Source organism: Mastigoproctus giganteus, chromosome 9 (genome assembly GCF_048544385.1).
Source record: "Mastigoproctus giganteus isolate SK-2022 chromosome 9, ASM4854438v1, whole genome shotgun sequence".
Taxonomy (NCBI): domain Eukaryota; kingdom Metazoa; phylum Arthropoda; class Arachnida; order Uropygi; family Thelyphonidae; genus Mastigoproctus; species Mastigoproctus giganteus.
This window is the reverse complement of record NC_143583.1, coordinates 106,259,197-106,281,101: the sequence shown is the minus strand read 5'-3', so window position 1 is coordinate 106,281,101 and position 21,905 is coordinate 106,259,197. Positions and strand designations below refer to the sequence as shown.

The following is a 21,905-nucleotide window of genomic DNA, read 5'->3' as shown; positions in this document are numbered from 1 at the left end:
AGGCGGGAATCGAACCCGCGACCTTGGGTTGCCGGGCAGGTACTTTACCCACTCGGCTAGCCCGGTCGGCAGGAAACATATGTTGGAGTTGAGTGTAAAGGATCAAAAAGTCTCGGTATAGAGAGATAAGGAAGAGATACCCCTGGAGAAATAGAGGTAGGGAGAGAAAGAGACTGATGAGGACCCTGTAGTCTGGCTTCTTGATAAAGCAGTAAGGAGAGACTTGATAATTTTATTATGCACCCCAGTATCGTTGAGCTGATCAGACGCCCAAAGCGGGCCGGAGCAACTCATCAATACCCCGACTAGGAATTGCAGTGCCGTATGGAGAGATGAGCGAGTTCCTGAAGGAAGGTGAATTCCCGTAGATGAGCAGCAGTTCCCTAGCCAATGACTAATTCCAGTAGGAGCCTGACGATGCCCTATGCTGATGATGATGGCTGCCTCTGAGCTGAGAAAAGGGTTGTGTAAAGAGTGATCCCTTTAAGCTGTTATGTAAGTACTAAATAGCTTTAAGCTAGATTAGAAGGAAAGGGCTCTAGGGAATGTTTTAATTAGTTGATAGATGATTTGATATTGTTTTAGCATAAAGGGAATGAGAAAGTCCGTAAAAATAAATTGAACTCATCATAAAGATAAGTTTAATAAGCAAGGTAAACATAGATATGTACTCGTGACTGGTATGTTTATGTTGAGACTAACAGATTGTTCTATGCACATGTAAATTTTGGAAGGGATAATTAAAGAAAGAATTTAGCGGGGACTTATAAACCTAGGAAAATACACATATAGGTGTTATGCTCACTGCTGTAATCCCAGTTGGGAAGTTTAATTGTTAGAAGGCAAGAGAATGTTGTGAGATGTAAACCTGAACCAGAAGGAGAAAAAGTCGAAGGACACAATGAAATATGAGTTGTGATTGTCTTTACATCTTAACACATAATGCTAGTAGTTAACATTATACCCAATTAATAATGTATGTTATATCCTTCTAATGTATATACTGTGAATAAACAATATTGTATATGTTTACCAAGTGTAGTATGAGTCATTCTGAATACTCAGCCAGTCCAGAGGAGACATACACGAACTACTATTCCCCCAGAATCTGTAATCTTCCGTGCGGTACACCAGTCAGGTGCTAATGTGAAAGGGGGTGAATTGGGGGAGATAACTGAGTAATACAAAGTTAAGAGAGGTGGGTCTGAAAGCTAAAGTGATTTATTAATTGATCAATCACCAAAGAATATAAGATAAAATTACACAAAATAAAATAAAAGAGAAACCCCCCCCCCAACAATATTACTTTTAATTTGTTTCAAATTTTGAACAAATAAGTCTACTACAGAGCTCACTTATTTGTTTGAAATTCAGAGCATTGTCTCTTATGCCTCAGTCCTATCATTCGTAATCAAAAAAAATTCATTATCAATTTGGCTCTATTAAATGACATCATAGGCATGGTTAAATCCAAATTGAAGAGGGACAGTGAGAAAATGTACAAAAAAAATGGATGTTCTTGAAAAATTCATTTTAAGAGGTACGAAATTTAGATAAATGATAAATTATAAAAATAAGTGAATTTGTGCATGTCAATCATGTTTACTTGACACTGACTCTTTTTCACTTTGCTATAGATTTCTTTACATAATGTAATATTTTCATCAGATTTGTTCAAGTTACTTTTATAAGAAATTTCACCTTCTGAATTCATCATAAATGGGTTCAAATTAACTAAAACCTAAATGTAAACATATGTAAGAGGTTTGTCATACATTCACTGTTTCATTGCACATTTGTTTTAATCACAATTTGAGTGTGAAAAATGTCAAATTTGTAAACACTGTGCAAATATCAAATTTTACCAACGTTTTGGGGAAATCTGCTTCCGAAACACTGAAAATACTGCAACAAGTTTATGCAGATTCAGTGTGAATAAAAACTTTAGCAGGCAAAAACCACACTGGAAGAGCATTAACTGATCGAACAAAAGGAAACAGCCAGAAAAGCTGTAAACATTTCACATGAATGCAGTCACAGAATTTTAAGTGATGATCTGAACATGCTGGATTGTTCAGCATGAAGTGCCTCATATGCTTTTGATCAAATTGATTTTGATTCTTGCTGTTGATCAAAGCAATGAATGGATAACATTTGAAATGAATTTGTACTAGCATTTGACCATCATGTGTCATTTCCAAGTCAATTACTGCTGGGGACAACACTGTTTTCTCTACAACAAAAAACAAATACATAAACCACTGTCTACCAAATTGCCCACAAGACAGGTCAGAAGGGAAAGTAACTGTTTGCTACAAATTCCTTCCTCAAACTGCTACTGTGGGTAGGGAAAGGTGGAGCTGCACCAGCTGCAAGAGGCCCACTTTTCTGGCAAAAGCATCCAGAACAATGGATAAAATTGGAAGTTGTTGCACAACAAAGCACCCAACCCACCCAGGGCAGCTAAACACATTTCTTGTGAAACAAGAACTTGCTAAAGAAAATACTGAAACATTTCAGCACCCTGTTAACATTATTTTGTACATATTTATAAGGCTTGAGTTATATCAGCAAACAAGTGCTTTCTGCACCTTCCATTCACAACTGGTATTAGCAATTGTACCAATGGTAGCAAAAGTGCATTACTGCTCAAATAGAGTATTTTGAGAGTGGATTTGGTTTTTTTATTTTTATGTTTAAAAAAAATGGGAACTTTTTGACTACATGTATTATAATTTGTTTCAGAATATGCAAATATTTAAAGCTTTAGTTTTTGTCATGCCTCAGTCCTATCATTCATAATCAAAAGCATTCATTATTATTTGGCTCTTTTATTACATCATAGGCATGACTAAATTTAAGAGAATAATCTGCTTGTTCAAATTTCAAAAATAAAATAATGGTCCTAATAATGTACTTTAAACATACTGCTGTTGTATAATACTAAGCAAGATCAAGTTTTGATTATTTTAGAATCAACACTATCCTTAACAGAGGTATTCAAATAAATGTATTCTATACTAGCCATTTGTGCTTATTATTAAGAAATAATAAGCACAAATGGCTTATTATTTCTCCACTTCTTTTACAATGTATAACTTCTACTTTATCATAAAAAAACCTACATAACTTTTGCATATTTTTTTTCATGATATTTTATCATCAGTACTTCGTTTTGAATGCATGGTTGATAAAAATAAGAACTCACTTAACATAAAAATTATTGAAAATATCAGACAAGCAACAATAAATGAGAAACTGACGCTTGCAGGAAGAGTGGGACAGAAAGTAAAGTGTGTAGTGGGATGCTTCAACGTAAGTTGAAATAAAGCACATAGATACTATACTATTATATTTTTTATGTATTATTTGCAACCTCATAACTATGTGGACTCAGATACCAGGGATCCCCTATATACAATAAATGACAGGATGGGTGGGATCAAGGTGGTAGGACAGAAAGGGACCAACATTCTGCAAATGCATGCATCACAAATGGGATGTGAAAGTAAAAATAAGCTTGTGTTTGACAAAGAGATGGAGGAGTATCTGAAAGAAAATCAAACTTATGGGGAATTTTAATGCACAAGTTTGGAAAAGGGAGAAAATGATTGACCTCTATGTGCAGAATAAATAGGAACTGGGAATGGATGGTTCCAGAAGGACAGTCAGTAACAAGGTACTGCTGGGATGGGAAGCAAGTCAATTGACTATATACTTGATAAGTATATAGTCAATTTGGCTGAACAACCTTTGGCTGAGAGTGAAGGATAAGGTACTGCAAGGGGTTGCAGTAGATTACTTACAGGGGTGAAAGCATTAATGAAAGAGAGAAATACATGTAAGGTTTAGGACTAAAACGCCTCAGACCACAGAAAGAGTTTAACTGTCATAAGTTGCATTAGCATAAATACACACCATCTAATATCATCAACTCCTCCACAAGATGCCTGTCTCATCAACTTCGAATAAGCAATGCTTCCCCAGAAGAGAAGACTGTCACTTATTCTCGGTGGGTACCACCCAGACAGCCATTTCATTTTCAGGGCTACTTGGCACTCGGGATACCTACCCACAGTTAGTGAGTAGGTACACGGTATAACAGCTGACAACCTAGTTGTGAATTAAATTCACAGTATGAGAGATACCAAGTGGGGGTGTAGAGTAATACTTGCATATACATTTGAATGTGAATGATAATTTCCAGCTATTCATCCTTCAAGTGTCGACAGTATCATTTGCTGAAGACAGAAATTTTCCAGTGTTCCAGTTGTTAGCATCATTACACAAGAGAAAGCAATTAAAGGGAGGAAGAGAAGAGGAGATCGAACAGTTGAACAACAATTCCTTTGAACATATCTGAAAGATTACAGAAGTGTGTATGTGAGCAGCTGGAGACATTGACACACCTGCAATCCACAGAGGCCTCCACTGGATCAAAGGATGCTCTCATAATTATTGCAATAAGCTGGCTTACCACCATTTTATTAAGACACCTAATATAGGATAGATCCCATCAGCTCTGAGCACCTTTTTAATTTTAGCTTCAAAAGTTTCTCTTTCACTTTCTCCTTGGATATCACACTTAGCTCTTTTTTAGAATTCGATATACTTCTGCTACCCCATCCATAATTTTATTATTACTTTTTTTAAGTGTGAATGTAGATGCAAAATATCTATTCAGTGTGTCAACAACCTGAACAGGATCATTAACAATTACAGTATTCATATTTAATGGATCAATGTGATTTATGGTATTTTGACAGTATTTGAGAAAATGCTATCATATAGCATAAACAGAAATTCACATATATGATATTCAAGGACTGAAATAAGAGTAAAAATATGTACAAATATATACTGAGATAATTCTGATATCTCTATTCTGATGAAGAATAGAGTATTATCAAAATAATACTTAGACAACCTACCATTGGAGTGATAGATTTTTCTGTAAGATCATATTCAGTGGATGCATTATTTTTTATAACCTTTCCATCTTTTGTATGTATTCCTTGTCCAATTCTATATATTTTCTTATTTATTTCAGTTCTATGATGATATCCCTTCTGTCCAGCACGAGCAACAGTGAACTGAACACGACTTGGATGCCATGCACCTATGCAGGCAACTTTACGCAAACCTTTGTGCGTTTTGCGGGGAAGTTTTTTTGTATGCCACCTACTGGTAACACCTATAAATAAAAAAATTAAAAAAAATAAAATAATTAAAATATATAAGCGGTTCAATGTGCAACAGTGCAACTGATAAGCACATTTGTTATCAAATAAATATTTCACAAGTACAGGAAATCGTTATTTTGTTACCTTGTCACCACTTGTCTATCACATGCACACCATGGTTCATAATAGCTCACAGATTACATTGCTTTCAATTTCTCAAAAATTTTATTGCAACCTTAATGTCACTTTCAATTATTTAAATATTTAAGAATAGTTTAGACAAGTTAAAAATATCTTCAGAGGTTTTAGTACACTTCATACTATTACTAATAAAATGAGTATAAATTTTTAATGAAGTTTACATGTGTGTAAAGCAATTTGGCAAAAGAAGCTTTTAATGTGTTGCAGATGGTTTGATTACTTTAAAAGCAATTTCGTATTTTAAATATCCAAATAATTTTTCAAAAGAAAGAAATGCAAATAAAAATAAAACTGAACATCACAAGAAAAATGAGAAATAAACTAGTGATTTTTTTTGTTTATTTATAGCTCACATAACAGTTTATACCAAGTAGAAAAACAGCTGTGACTTGAGAACACAAATTACATCAGGAAGAGAAAGAGAGAGCACTCAAGATATACACAGAGTGAGGAGAGGTTTCAGTCTAATTGACAGTTTTTCTCTTTGGTAATATTTTTATACTTTATTAAAAGTGATAAATATGATCTCAAAGAATGCCTGTACTTTTATGCAATACATGCTACATGCAAGTAAATACACACAGTTTGATAACAGCATTGTTCATTTTCACCACTGCTAGAGATGTAAGCATGACCAAATATGAGGTCACCCCACTTACATTTTTAATACTAAGAGGGAAAAAAAAAAAAAAAAAAAAAACACAAACAAATTGAAACAACTTATCAGAACAGCATTACTGAACAAATGATGAACGTTATATTTTCAGAGTATGTTTCATAGTTAAATACTTAACTTAAACTTTCAGAAATTCAAATCGAGGAAAGACAGTTGCAGAATAGATGTGTGAAAATTTGCCTTTAGCCAGTGGGTAGTTGATTGCTGGAACAAACTTCCATCTGTTGTTGTGAAAGTTGATAGATTAAATAAATATGGAACTGGACAAACTTTTAGAGCAATGGATGGGTGAAATGGGAATTACGGTTTTGGTTGATGCTGTATAAGCTTGCTTTCTTGTATTACATGCTTCTACTAATGCTAATTAACATACTCACTCTATATATAACCATTTTCTTGGATGTTTCATTTTATCCAGAATGCTTTAAATAAACTAGGGACATTCATTTAAACTTGCAATGGCTTTCGGTAGTCATGTTAGCACAACTATTCTAACATTTTTTTCCCAGTTTTTTTCTTTTTTTATTTCTTGCTCACAAAGCAGCAATATTATAACAGTGCCTTGGTGCAATTGACAGATTGCATAAAGCACTGGTAGAGTGATCTTTCATTACATACTTTGCAAAATTGAAGTAAAAATGTTCTCTTGGATTATAAATATTCAAAGAATTAAAACTTGGAAAATTACAAATGTGTACAGTAAAAATATGTAAGAGGTTATAAACTTTGTAAGGAACTATTCAGTTTACTTAAGGACACGTTACATATAGCAAATTTTAAAGAAGGAATCATATAATACACTTTATACCCTGATCTCACTGGAGGGTTAGAATATGTCTGAACCAGACGTGGTCAACTTGGCAACAGCAAACTGAGCGACAAAAATTATTTTGAAAAGAAAATTATGTACATTTTAATTTAGGTTATTATAAATTTATCAATGGAATTTGTTAAGTCATTTATATATTTCTCATAATCTGCCTCCTCTTGCCAAATCTCCTTCATGCATTGATGGTATTACATCTTTAAATAAACTGTCATCACTGCCACTAGTGGTTCCTTTATCTGCAGATTCTTAATTCATGAATGATCACTTTGATAGCCAGATCAAAAGTAATACTCCCTATGGTTGCCTCTTGAACATGCTTCTATAGAAAACAATTATCCAATAAATCCACAAGTCTTGTTAGCGTACGAGTGAGCAACCCAAGTTCCAGTCAGTATCTGGGAAGTTAAAATTCCCCATTATAAGACATTCTGATTTATTGGCCCAGTCTATCTCTGTACAGTTGTTCATTGTAGTCATCAGTCTTTAGACCTATAACATACTCCTACCCTCATTTTTGCTTTGCAGTGCTTATATCACACCAAACTGACTAAAACATTGCACAGCCCACCAATGTCAACTGGATGCACTGCCTTAGATTTTGTTTCTTAACCAGCGGCATAACTTCTTTCCTATTCTGTCAATCCTTTCTATACACATTGCATTCCCCAAATTACAATTCTGAATTCCTTATATCTGTGTGACACATCTCTGATATCCCAACAATATCTGCCTTTGATGTTTTGACCAGAACTTCAAATTAATCAAATTTATTTACTAAACTCCTAGCATTGGTGTACATGCAAGTATAGATACACCTGTTCTTACTTTTAGTTACCCTAACACAGCCCATGTATTTACTTGTTCCACGGTGACTCAGCACCTTGCTCTCCAGACTGCTGCTCATTCCAATAGAAGCAGTGCAAGAATCACTTTCACCTCTGCCAGCAGTTACTGTTAATCTATAAGCCTGTGAATCCCCCCCCACAAGTTACTGGTATTCCGAACCACCTAACACCGTCTCGATAACATCAGCAAATATTCTTGCAGCCTTTCTATTTAAATGTATCCCAAACCTCTAGAAACAGTCTCTCCCGTTAACAAGCACAAACCGTGCTGAGAAAAATTCTACCTCATGAGCCTTGCAGTCTCCAAGGCCAAATTGATTGACATGGCTCTCCTCATATACTCACCCCTTTTGGGTCTGGGCAGAATTAGACACTTTCAAATTTAACCCCAACTTGCAACTTTTGTTCAACATGGACCTGTGCTTGATATATAACTCCACAGATCTCCTATTCTTAATTCCATTAGTGCCAACATTTACAACAATATCACCTTTTGTGCCCTTATAAGACTATATCTGCTCTACAAAGTCATGAACTTTTGCCCCGGGCAGACATACACTGGTCCTATTATACCTATCTTTTTTGCACAATATAGTTACTGTTTCCCTGACAACAGTCACCGACAATAACTAGCACTTGTGGAACTCTCTCAGATGCCTTGAAGGTTGCCCCTATTTTGCCTGATGCAAAAGAGTGCACTCTGGGGTTGAGTTGGGCAGCTGCAAGCTTGAGGAGCACCCTATTTTAATTCTTTCAAGGGCATTAATCCTACTTTTCAAAAATCTCATGAATGCTCATCAGAATGCTAAGTTGGCACCTAATTTCTCCATGCTCTACACATAGCTCACACAAAGACTTCCTTGGCTAGATGGTGTCCTGTTCAGAAAGGTCTACAAGCATTTCACAAGTTGCACATTTTTTAGGCTCTGATGTGTTAGAGAATCTCCCCTGAGCAACAGCACTCTTAATACTTTGCTGCTGTATTCTGGGGCATGATTTCCATTGAAATACAGCCAGGCCTCCCATAACGCGAGTTCGCTTAACACGATTTTCAGTTAACGTTATTTGAAAAATTATACCACTTTTCACTTTACACAATGCAAATTTTCAATTAACGCAATCTTTTTTTTTTTTTATGCAATAGTTGAAAAAGATTTGAATCGAGCGTTAAGCTTACCGCGAGTCGTACGGCCAATAAACAAACGTTTGCCTGCTTCCTGCCTCGGTGTGTTCCATCAACCATCGGAAGTTACTTATTATTAGCCATATGATGCAAGGAAGTCTGAGGCTTATGCTGCACCAGCCAAAAAAAAAAAAAAAAAAAATTCCAGAGTTACCCTGAGAGAGAGAGAGAGAGAGAGAGGAAGAAATCACCAAGAAAGAGAAGAATGATGATATCCAGCTCAGGACCCTGGATTTGCCAAGCCCATACCAATGCCATCTGGGCTACATCCCAAGTTGGAATCCATTTCCTTGAAAACTGCTGGCAGCTGATAAATGTTTAAAAGCCCCCACTCATCTGCTGTGACACTTTGTGACTATTTTGAACTGGAGTGTGATCATCTGGCTTCCTCTGCATCTCTAAGAAGACAAAATCTTCAGTTGCCCAGCAATCTCCAGAATATCAGCAGTAATTTCTCTCATTTGGTCCTAAAATCTCAGGAAATAATTTGTGGTCATTATCTTCCCACTGGTACTATTGAGTGCTGGATTCCTCTGCCTTTTTTGAGATATTATTTGCTGTTTAATACTTTTAATCCATGCAAAACTGATATTTCTCATTTCTCTCTTCTAGTACTGCTTCTCTTACAAGAAGCACCATAACATAGCAATAATCTGCTCTTGATAATTACAAGGGTGTAAAAGACTCAAAGAGTACTAATGTGCATTGCTGCCCAATTTGATGTTATTTTAGAGCAGATAAGAGTGGAAGGATAGATGCAATGTGGGAATGTGAGTACAGACCATTTGGTACAAGGAAGGGGTTTATGTTGCCCCAACCAAAAAAAAAAAATAAATAAATAAATAATAATAATAAAATAAATAATTAATAAAAGAAAAGGAAATAGACAACCCATGCATCGCCCTCCTTCCATAATTAATTATCGAGCCGACCTCCGAATTTCCCACAACTATCAGCCTCTACCACCCAATAAAGGTAACTTATTCCAGTAATTAGCTCGCTGGCTAAAATAAAACTTCCTGCTATCCAGTCTAAACATCTCTCCCCGTAACTTGAATTTATGGCCCCTAGTTCTAGAATCATTTATAACCATGAAAATTTCATCCTCATTCATTTTATTATTGCCTCTCAGAACCTTAAGCACCTCAATCAAGTCACCTCTAAGGTGACTTGATTGAGGTGTTTAATTTGATTGCCTAGTTTCCAAGCTGTGCTACTCACATATTCAAAGTCTTTCTCACAAGGACATTCTTTTGCTGATCTCACCAGGCAAGTTACCTGTCTCTGGATCCTTTCAGGAAGCTCTAAGTCTTTTTTTCGGTGCGATCTCCACACTTGAACACAATATTCCAAGTGTGGTCTAACAAGAGCCTTATATGGGATTGCGGCACCCTTATCTCTACTAGCAAATGTTCAAGAAATCATCAATAAGACACCACAGGCCTTGCTTGCAACCTGTCTACAATGCTCCGAGAACTTCACGTCTGACCGCATAACTCCCAAGTCCCTTTCCTCCATACTAACTTTACTTCAACTCTAAGCATATAAGTTATTTTGGGGTTGCTGTTCTCCAGGTGCAAGACCTTGCATTTTGCTGAATTAAAGCATAGCTGCCACTTTTCTGACCATCGCTGAAGTCTATCTAGATCACTCTGAAGAAGCTCTGCATGGTGGTGTTCATTAACTACTCTACCGAACTTTACATTATGTCATCTGCAAATTTAGACATCATGCCCTCTATCCCATCAGAAGATGTAATTTAAGAAAAATCGCAAACAGTGGTCCCAATACTGATCCTTGTGGAATCCCACTTCTTAAGAACAATAATCAATCTGAAGAATAACCATTTATCACTGGTTATTCTTCAGACCACTGCCTCCTGCCCTGGCGTCATCCATCTAAGGATTTTCCAAGGAGAAATTCCCAGAAAAGAAAGAGAACTTGGACCGAGACCGTTTTCCTCAAAAAAGGATTAGAGAAAAAAAATAAGGGGAGGGAAAGGGGGAAACAGTATAGAGATATATAAGGAGAAGGGCATGAATTTGAGGTGTCTTTTGCCTTTTTTCGTTGTGTAGAGGCGTCGGGTGGTATGTAGGGATTGTTTCCCGCTGTGGGATCTATCCCAGGATTTTCCGGTCTTAATTACTAACTTTAATAATCAATACTAACAGCCTTACACACACACACATTATAAATATATACATATATGCGATCATCGTGAGCTGGCAAGATAAATAGTTTTTTCATAATTTGAGATATCGTCAGCAATAAAGATGTGTATTATTTTAATTTAGAAAAAATATTTACTTTCATACATTACATTTGCAATATATATACAGTGAAACTTCCCTTTAACGGACAGCCATGGGGAACAAAAATGTGTCCGCTAACAAGAAGTCTGAGGGAGAAAAAAAAAAAAAAAGAAAGAAAAATCGTTAAACGTTTAATGTAAAATTAAATTAAATTACATACAGATTTTGCACAATATTTTTGTAAATAATATACATACAATTGTGCTATGCATATTATGACTTTATCTTAAGAAAAATGCATACAGTAATCACTTATTTATTTTCTTCTGCACCTTCTTCCGGCTGATAATTTTGTTTTCAACATTTGTTTGGAGTGAAGAAACCATCGAAAGTCCTTCAGTATCTCTTCAGCGGCGAAAAACATTTTTAAACGATTGATTTGTATGAGCGCTTCTTCTATTTTCATCGGTGGTTCGTTGTTAATATGTTCTTCGACAGAATGACCTCCTTCCATTTCTTCATCTTCATGAGGAACTTCTTGAAAAATATCGATGATAATGTTGTTGATATCTAGAGCACCATCTTCTGTAGTGAGGTTTGAGTCTATATCTTTGTAGCCAGGGTCACTTGTAGCAGAAGTATCGTACATTATCAATAGATGTTCAAGTTCTTGTTGTTCTTGGTGCTCCACATTGCTGTTCACAACTTCAATTTTTGCGTTTGAGAAGCCAGACTTTACAAAACAGTTCACGACAGTTTGTTTTCTAATTGCGTTTACTGAAGAGGAAATCCACTGAATCGCATCTAGGATGCTGATTTTCTTTGCAAGGTCACTCGCACATGTTACATCGTTCATGTTTGCAATGAGATGTCTTAAAACACGTTCTCTGTAGTGAAGTTTAAATTTTTTTATTATCCTTGATCCAAGGGCTGACACTCTGCAGATGTGTTTGGTGGCAGAAAAATGATTTGAATGTTTGACAATTCAATGTGCAGGTGAGATGCAGCATTATCCATGAAAAGAATAATTTTTCTGTTTTGACGAATCATGTTTTGGTTAAAGTGACTTATCCATTCGCTCATGATAACTCGTGTCATCCACGCTTTTTTATTAGACTTCCAGTCAACATCCAAAAGATTCAACTTTATGCCCTTGAAACAACGAGGATTTTGTGGGTTTCCTATAACAAGAGGTTGTTCAAAGTCTCCCAGCATATTTGTACACAATAGTACAGTCAAGAGTTCCTTAGAAATTTTTTCGCCTTGGCACTTTTCGTTTTTTAGACTCATTGTTTTTTCAGGAAGAGCTTTAAAAAACAACCCTGTTTCGTCACAGTTGTAAATATCCTTAGCTTCAAAATCACGACATAAACCTTCCAATTTGACGGTACACTCTGTTACAACCCCAGTATCAACAGATCCACCTTCACCACTTACGGTTTCCCAAGAAATTTTATGCCGAGTTTTGAACTTGTCTAGCCATCCCACAGAAGCTTTGAACTCATTCACTCCCATAGATTTCGCAACCTCCAAAGCCTTTTCCCTAATAATAGGCCCATTAATGGGAATTTTTTTAGCACGTGCGCGACAAATTTGAAGTCCAACAGTTTTCGGGAATGATTTTTGAACCTGATCATTTCCGTGTTGCCAAAATTGTTTGAGCAGTTCATTTTTTTCCTTTAGGATGTTGCTTACCTGTGTCTTCCCGATTTTGAATTTTGCAGCGAGATTGCGAACACTATTTTTTTGGCGATCATACGCATTAATGAGTTCGACTTTATCTTTTAAAGTTAAATGTTTACGAGAAGCCGTTGTGCACTTCACACGACACTGAACAAAACTAAAACTGAAAAGACAAAAGGTCGACCATATTCTCCCCCCCCCCCATGCACACACTGAATTCATCAGAAGTTTAACACATGCCTTAAAATTCTTGAAAAAAGGGTTTAGAACCGCGACGTAAACCTTGATAAAATTCAGAGAATCGGAAATAGAAAATAAACACACGATTGAGGCAATACGTGGAAGAGAAGTTCCTAGAAAAAGGGCCGTGAGCTCGCCCGGTGTCCGTTATGGGGAGATCAAATTAAGTGCTAATCTAAACGAAACAGTGCAGATTGCCTGTCTGCGTCCGTTACAGAGAATGTCCGCTAGACAGAAGCTGCAAACACGTTAAAACCAATGGAGGTGAGCTGGGGAATTTGAAAATGTCCGTTGTAGAGAGATGTCCGTTAACGAGAGGTGTCCGTTAGGAGAAGTTTCACTGTATATATATATATATATTTTTTATTATAGATTTAGTAAAATAGGTACATGCTATTTAATTGTTTTTGAGTTAGCTATGTTGGTAAAGGCCAAAAATATAAAACCTAAACCATATGTAGACCAAATTATAACTGTAGATTAAATCAACCAAGTAACTCTAAAATAGCCGATACCGGCCTCCGTGGCCAAACCTAGTGAAGAATAATAATTAGCAATACAGGTAATTATAATAATACAATACCAATTGTTAATTATAGGTAATAGGATACATTGAAAGGGATTTTTATCGAGGGCTAACCCTTTCAATATATCCCACCCATGATTAACAGAGCTATCTGTTAATTATGGGTGGGATATATAGGGAGGACAGTAGCAGTAGGTAAGAGCCTTCACAATATCGGATACTTACCCGTTGGGCTTTGTGTCACCTATCACAGTTTGCTGTAGAGAACGATTATAAAAATTTTAATTTTAAATTTAAAATGTAAATTTGAAAGTTAAATTAATATAGCAAAAGGCAAAACTGGTATAGGGACAACAGAACACGTAGGTATGAGACATTACATCAGATAGACATCAGATGGACTGTCAATCCACTCAAAGCCCCCCGAAGAAGTAGGGGAATGACGGCCACGTGATGGAATGTTCTATATCATAATATTATAATTTATGTAAATGTACTGATATATAAAATTAGTATTGACTTAAACATAATTCAGGGTTGGCAGATCGACCGTATTCAACAGTCAGGGCTTTGAACCCCGGTCTACTCAAAGAACGTGTGCTACTGAACTCCCGCTCCTGACCACTCAGCTACAGAATTCACACACTCATATATATACAGGCACGTATAATGTCCAATTGGCATAATTACAATGGCATTAATGTTGCACATAAGCATTCATTAAACTATAAGCTAAAATCTAACCTATTATGCATTTTATTTATTTATTTGGGTTTTTTTTTTAGGAGCATTAGCAACTAAGGCCATATTGCTCCGGGATATGCGGTGGTCATTCCCTGACCTTTCCGCATCCTCCGTATTTGGTGGTGACGGGCTCGAACCCCAGTCTAATCAAGAAGCGTGTGCTACGCACTGCTACTCCTTCCCACATGGTACGGAGGCACCCCTATTATGCATACTAATAATAATAAATGTGTCTGTGTGAATAAATAAAATGCTGTGAAATTTTCAGTTTTCAATTCCCAAGATTACAGAAATCAATTCCACCTACAATAATCCCAAGATTACAGAAATCCAGGAAAAAGACAATTCCTAGTGGTATGTAGTGAAGGAGTTGTGTATAGGATTGTACGTGTGGAAGTTTTTTTTTTTGGAGTATTGACATAAAAATTGTGGGGAAGGGGAAACCGTTAGCTGGGAAACAAAGCCAAAGGTTGCTGGAGAAAAGATTTTCGAGGAAAAGAACATGAAAACAGGATCCTGTAACATCAGAGGCAGGCGGTGATATCTAGGACAGATTAATTTGGGAGCAACTTTTAGCAAGTTGATCAGGAAAGTAAGTTACCAGTTTTCCTTTATAATGTCCCCTGCTCTAATTTATTTGGACTAGAGAGATTTCGTATCAACTGGAACTCCCTGAAGGCATTCAGTGTTCCTGAGAAATAATGTGTTCATAAAACTATTGTAAAGGATAAAATATTAACTCTTTAGAGAATAGTGTTTAATACTAAGATTGTAGATGTTTTCCCGGAGATGGGATATGTAGTTTGAATTGTATTTGGTATGTACAGTACTAGTAATTTTTAATAACTGTGAATACTCCTCTTGCAAAGTGGGAAGGTAGAAATGTTCATGTTACTCAGGGAAACTGTGTTTTATATGTACGTGTTAACTGATGAGTATTTTGTCTTATAAGGTGATATGTATGATTTAGACCTAACTATATTATATTAAAATTTTCCTTGATATTAATGTGCATCAGGAGTAAATTTGTTTTCACCCTACTCTGTATACTGAAAGGACATGGAGTTTTCCCTGCAGTCAGAGGCCCTAACAGATTTAAAATAAAGTAAAGCATGGGATTCAGCCTGAAATCACCTACATCATCTGAACCAAGAATTGATCCCCCCACCCCACAAATCTGTTGTAAAAGTTCTTGAAGGCATCTTCCAATAAAGCAGTCTCATTCACACACTAAAGACCTGCTTAAAACAACATTATCCCTCTTCAGTGATTTCTTCTAGTCTTGAAGTGGGAAAACTGTTCAGCTGCAACAGATCTGCTTTATATTATGTTATACCAGACACACCTGCACTAAAACTTCCATCCTTGAATTCTCCTCCATGCTGGTCTTCCACCATCTCAAAAAGACTCAATCTTAGCACAAATGGCAGCAAGGTTTAAAAGCACATGAAGCCTTTTCTGGCAATGAATCCAAACACATCAAAAGTCTTGCACATTTTCCTATATTAGGCTCCACTTTTAATTTACACACTGCTTTTGGTCTTTTAAGATTTGGTCTTTCTTTAAATAATTCTCAATAAATGTTGTGAAAATAGTAAAAATAAGTTTTCTTTAAAACAAATTCCTAGTGACCTTTTCTTTTGACATTTTTACAGTGAAATATTAAATTTAAAAAGAAACCATTAGCACTGGAACTCAACAAGAAGAGTTTGACTAAACAGCATACAATAATAATTACACAAGTGCATTGCATATTTGCAAGTTCCATTAAATTAGTTGTCAGCATATCCTTGATGTTTTTTTTTTTTTTTTTTACCTACCTTTAAAACCTTTTCCTTTAGTCACACCAATAACATCAATCATTTCATCCTGCGAGAATACCTGATTCACAGGAACTGGTTTTTCCAGGTGTTCACGGGCCCATTTTATTTTCTGACCGATGCTACCTCCATTCAATTGAATCTCCATAATATGTGCTTTCTTTTGACGTTTACGCATCAGCTTCATCTAAAAATAAAAACATGATATTACCAAGCGTTTTCTAAAATAAGCTAAAATCTTCAGATAATCTTTTAACGATATGTAGTGGTACTGTTTAAGGTGAAATTTCCTTAAAGAACTGTTGAAAAAGAAAAAATTGAAAATCAGAATTTTAAGGCAATTTAACAAGTTAACTTTTGTAGTACACTGCATTTGTTGTTGGTTTTTTTTTTTTTTTTTTTTTTTTTTTTGTTAGTTTTTGGCGCACCGGCTTCTGTGGCCATATTGCACCCCCCCCAGGGTTTTGCATTTTGTACTCTGATCCAAGCCCGAGGCGGGAATCGAACCCATGACCTTTGGGTTGCCAGGCAGGCACATTACCCACCCGGCTAGCCCAGTCGGCATTTTTCAGTGTGTGGGTATGACAGTTCAGATTCATTAAAAAACATTTGCTTATTACCAAGTCTTTGACAGGGAATATCGGAATGGACACATGCACAAGTACCTTTGAGGCGAAAGGAATCATACAGCGAATAATTTGGGCAACTGAGATGAGCAGTAGTTGAATTAAACGATAAATGAAATTCTGTCAGGAAAAGTACATGGGGTTTGGCAGACTGCAAGTGGAAATGGACATTGTTGAGATTAGAATTGAGACCATGTATATTTGTGAAATGAATTAGGAAGTGTTTGGGAGGTTTAGATCTTTTCGCAGATAAGCTTATTCTATTAGTTTGACAATTCATGGTGTATTCAATGGTAAGAAAAAATGGGTGGGACATGCTGTATGAAGTAATGAAATTTTTGGATATGGCGTACACGTGGTAAGAATATACCCAGATCCTTGACATAACGTGGCCTCGACAATGCCCCCATGCATACACACTACTCAGACTCCCTCCAGTCACTATCTGGGAGAGTAGAGGTAGCAAGATTATATACTAGCTGATCCAGAAGCCTCCTAAAGAGTTACCAATAGGTTTGATCCGGTGTACTAACTAGCAGCCGGCCTGCAAACCCCGTTTTAGAGCCGTACCCTCGAAATGTAAGGAATATTGGCTCTCAGCACGATTTTCATCATAACCTCAAAAGTCATCAATCATACTGCATGATGGAAGAGATGGGGAAGGGTTGACTGGAACTTAGCTCTGGAGACTAAACGGGTTCCACCACTTCAAGCCTCCAATAAGCAAAATGGTGGTATTGCACCGGTTGATGAGAGTCATCTACCACCCAGTACCAACACGCTCCAATGCCTCCTGTGATCTTCTGTCAAAAGGATGCTAGAAGAATTTTGACAAATCTTGATGCTAAGAAAGCTCCAGGTCCTGATGGTATTTCTCCAATTGTTCTCAAAACCTGTGCTCCTGAACTTACTTTTGTTCTTTGCTTATACAGGCAACCGCCGTATAACATGGTACTTCTACAATACGGTTTTGCTCTAACACGATTGATAGATTGTGGCAATCCTCGCCCAACACGGTTTCGTTCTAATGCGGTTAGAGAATTTCAGTAAACCTCACATAACAGGGTTTTTTTGAGCTTTTGTGCATAACCCTGCTATTATGTTGAATGTAATTTTCCAACATTTCCACTCTTTTTAAATCCCTACTGTTGACTCGTTAGTAAAAAAAAAAAAAAAAAAAAAATGGAGAAATCCCTGTATCTTGTTTTGTGGGGAAATCCCTGTGTTACATTCTGTTGAATCCGTTGAATTTATGGAAAGATCTAGATTTCAAAGTTTTATTACTACTGAATAGTGCACCAGGCCATCCAAACGTTGAAGTTATATTCCTACCACCAGTTGCACTAGGTTAATACAACCACTTTCAATCAGCCATTAGATCAAAGTATTATATCCACATTTAAAACTCACTGCATCAGAAAATCGTTACATTGGATTTTGGAAAAAATTGATTCCGAATGTATTGAAGTAATGGGGGCATGGAAACATATTTCAATTGTGGACTGTATCAGAATCATAGCTTTAACGCTGAAAGAAGTAAAACCATCAAAGTTAAATGCATGTGGAAAAATGTATGACCACAGTCAGTTCATTCAGGAAATATGGTCGAACCGGCAGGAAATGGAATCAGTGCGATAGTAGAACTTGCTATGTCGGTAGGAGGGGAAAGGTTTTGATATGACTACTGAAGCCCTCATGGGTAGCACAGTTGATAGAATCGCCCTCTCCCCCACATCAGGTGGAAAAGACCCAGTCGATGATGGGAGGAATTTTTACAAGGCTAGAGTTAGTCGGGCGAGGGCAGCATGGTTTTTTCCCTCCCGGAAACTGGTTTTTCGTATAGCAAAACAGAAAATCGACTACAGAACACACAATTTATAGACAATATACACAGAGTAATGTGGCCTTAGTCGTCAATGCTCCAAAAAAAAATAATAAAAAAGATACGATTACTGAAGACGTTCAAAAATTACTGGTAGAAAAGGGGCCAATGAAGCGGATTTGGTAGAAATGACATCAGAGGCAAAACCAAATCAATTCAGAGGATGATAGTGCAGATGAAAATTCTAAACTTCCAAATTTTACACTAAAAAGCATACGGGAGGCATAAAGTTAGCTGAGCAATTAGAATCTTATTTTTTGAATGAGAATCTTGAATGAAAGGAGCTCAAGGTTCAAAAGGGAGCTTCAAAAGTGCTTAGTTCCATACAATGAAATTCACAAAGATTTATCAAACAAAAACAGATTACTGATTTTTTAAAGAAATATAGAATGGTGTATTTCTGTTAGTTTTGTTAACAAAAGTGTATTTTTGTTAGCCTTTGGAACGTAACCCCCCTTTTTGTACTTTTTCTTAGTCTTGTATAGCACAGTTTCGCACAACACGACATTTTATACGAACCCAACTACCATGTTATATGAGGGTTACCTGTATTACTTTACTGTTATCCGATTAACTGCATTTTTTGCATAATAAATTAGTTGTCACTATATCCTCACATAAGGTTTTTGTTAAAAAATCTGGTAGGCAAAGTGGTTTGCCTACCAGATCTTTAGCAAGCACTGAGCTGACAGAACCACTGCCATGTTTGTCAGGGTGATTCTGCCAGGAAGTACACGATCACTAATAATATCGGCTAAGTATGCCAGTAGTTTAAAGGCAAACAAACAGACTTCGGTCAGACTACAGGCAATTATATGGGCTTCATTTATGCAAATTCATAAAACTCCAAGACAGGAAGACAAATACCTGAAGAAAAATCATATACACAGATACACAAATTATGCTGACTAGATCTAGAAGGTTTCCAGATATCTTGCTTTCCACTACACCCTAGTAATTTAGAAGCCTAAATTAAGCATACCCCCCCCCTTCAAACAAACCTATGCTGGGATCTATTCAGTTTACCATTTTTGAATCATATACTTAACCACAGACTCCATGAAGTTTCCTATCATAGAAATCAGACTCACTGGTTTAGTTACCCGAATCATCTTTACCATCACCTTTGTGGACTGGAGAAAATTAGCACTTCTCCAGTCTAAGGAGATCTTCCTGGAGTCATGATGCCCTCATTAACATTTCCAATGATTTGATTCATGCATATGCACCTTTGAATATTTATCATTCTCCCCTGGAGAATGATAAATATTCTTGCCTTCTCAACTGCAGTAGATTTTCAAACAAAAGCTTCTCTGAGATCCTTATACCAATTGTTTTACAACAGTGCAACCTCTTAGCATTCCCAGGAGATTCGAGCTTGCTTCCAACTTTAAAAACCATTCAGAAGTATCTATTCAGCTCATCTGCTATTTCTGCTGAGCAAAAGCCGATAGAAATATGGAACTTCTGCTGCAACCAATTAAAGGAGTTTTGCAATTTACTCTTTTGTTTTGTATTCACATATGAAAGAACATCCTATCTCCAATCTTAGCTTTCATTGCTAGTGCTTTTTCATATTCAGCTTTCAACCAGCTTACTCTATTAATGGTTTTGTATCAAACTGCTCTTATAATGTTACTAGAAGGTAGTCATGTGACTGTAAATATCCTGTGCTTGTTTCTGTTGCAAAAACCATACCATCACCCACTCTGGTATCTTGAATTTATGGAACTTGAGGCACGGTATATTTCTCTCTCCTTCAAGGAGAGAGAAATATACCGTGATGTTTCTAATAGTATTTGTATGTAAAAGCATACAGTATTCTCTCCAGTTGATTGAGCCCAAGAAATCCCATTCCATTATAGTCCCCTCTCTTGAAACTGAAGCTCTCACCTTAACCTCTGACCACATGTATTCCTTTAGAAACTACCCAATTTTTCGTACTGTGTGCACTTTCTGCTATTTGGCTTCCTCAGTATTAAGTTTAAAATGTTGTTTATAAATTTTAAAATTAAATACAATTCAGAATTCTTATTTTAAATTTTCAATTTATGTAAAGTTTTTGTCTTCGTGTCATCTGCCAATCTTTCAAAATCCGGGATATACTGTGATAAGGCCAACCGTAAAGAATCTTCTGTATGCAAGTCTGTAAGAGTAGAGCGATTCTTCGTCTTTTTTTTGTTTCAAATATGAAAAGGCCGATTCACATAGATATGTGTAAACCAAAACAGGAATTTAAAAGTTCACTGCATTTTTTTACAGTTGGGTACTTTTCTTGGCAAATATGCTTCCAAAAGTCTTTTTCTGATGAAGATATCAAAATGATATCTGAAGATATCATTTTGTAATGTAATAATTTCATTTTCAAGTAATATTTTCTCCATGTGAAAAATCTCAGCTATTTTTCTGCAATGTTTCCTTTTTTTTTTTTTTGTTAGTTGTTGGCACATTGGCTTCTGTGGCCATATGCACCTCCCAAGGTTTTTGCACTAAGATCCAAGACCGAGGCGGGATTCAAACCCATGACCTTTGGGTTGCCAGGCAGACACTTTACACACCCAGCTAGCCCGGTCGGCAATTTGTTTCCTATCTAAGTTGATATTAAATGGATAAGAAATATAATGAACAATGACTCCAATTGTTTTAAAATCACTGAATCTGGTTTCAAAATCATCCACAACTTTCTCAATTTCAGAAACATATTTTTCACTATTAAATTCAAAAACAGAATATTTTTGCAAATGATCTTGTCCATTTCCAAAATGATCAAATTTTTTTCCTTTGAGATCTTTACCATTGCCAAAAAATTTATATTTATATGCAGAAATACTACTAATCATGTCACCCACAGTTTTATTTTTTCCTTGTAATTCCACATTCAGATCACTTAATTTACTGGTAAAATCTGCCAAAAAAAGCCAGATCACAGCCTGACATCTGTGTGTAATATCAGATGTGGTTCATTTTGATAACTCTCCTTTGAAGAGATTGTCCTCTGATGGAATTCACGATTTGAAAGCTATGTCATGTCCATAATACTTTTAGTAGTATTTAATCTTTTGCTGGTGGATGATACAGTGGTAATTCAAAAAATTTGGGAATTCATCATCCTTTTGGCACAATGCGATGAATCCATTAAGATGCCCTGTCATTGCTTTTGCTCCATCTGTTGTTGTTATTGATACAAGCTAAATACTGGTAATTTAATTTAATTT

General features: G+C 36.2%; 1 protein-coding gene across 1 annotated transcript in view; it reads right to left on the bottom strand.

Annotated features, from left to right (window-relative positions):
- Positions 1 to 21,905, bottom strand: part of RpL3 (ribosomal protein L3) — a 92,632-nt gene that overhangs the window by 18,431 nt on the left and 52,296 nt on the right. The window contains exons 5-6 of the mRNA XM_090381908.1: positions 16,183 to 16,369; positions 4,932 to 5,194 (exon numbers count right to left, since the gene is read on the bottom strand). Of these exons, the coding sequence (XP_090238034.1) occupies positions 4,932 to 5,194; positions 16,183 to 16,369 (450 nt within the window). The remainder of the gene's footprint in view (positions 1 to 4,931; positions 5,195 to 16,182; positions 16,370 to 21,905) is intronic.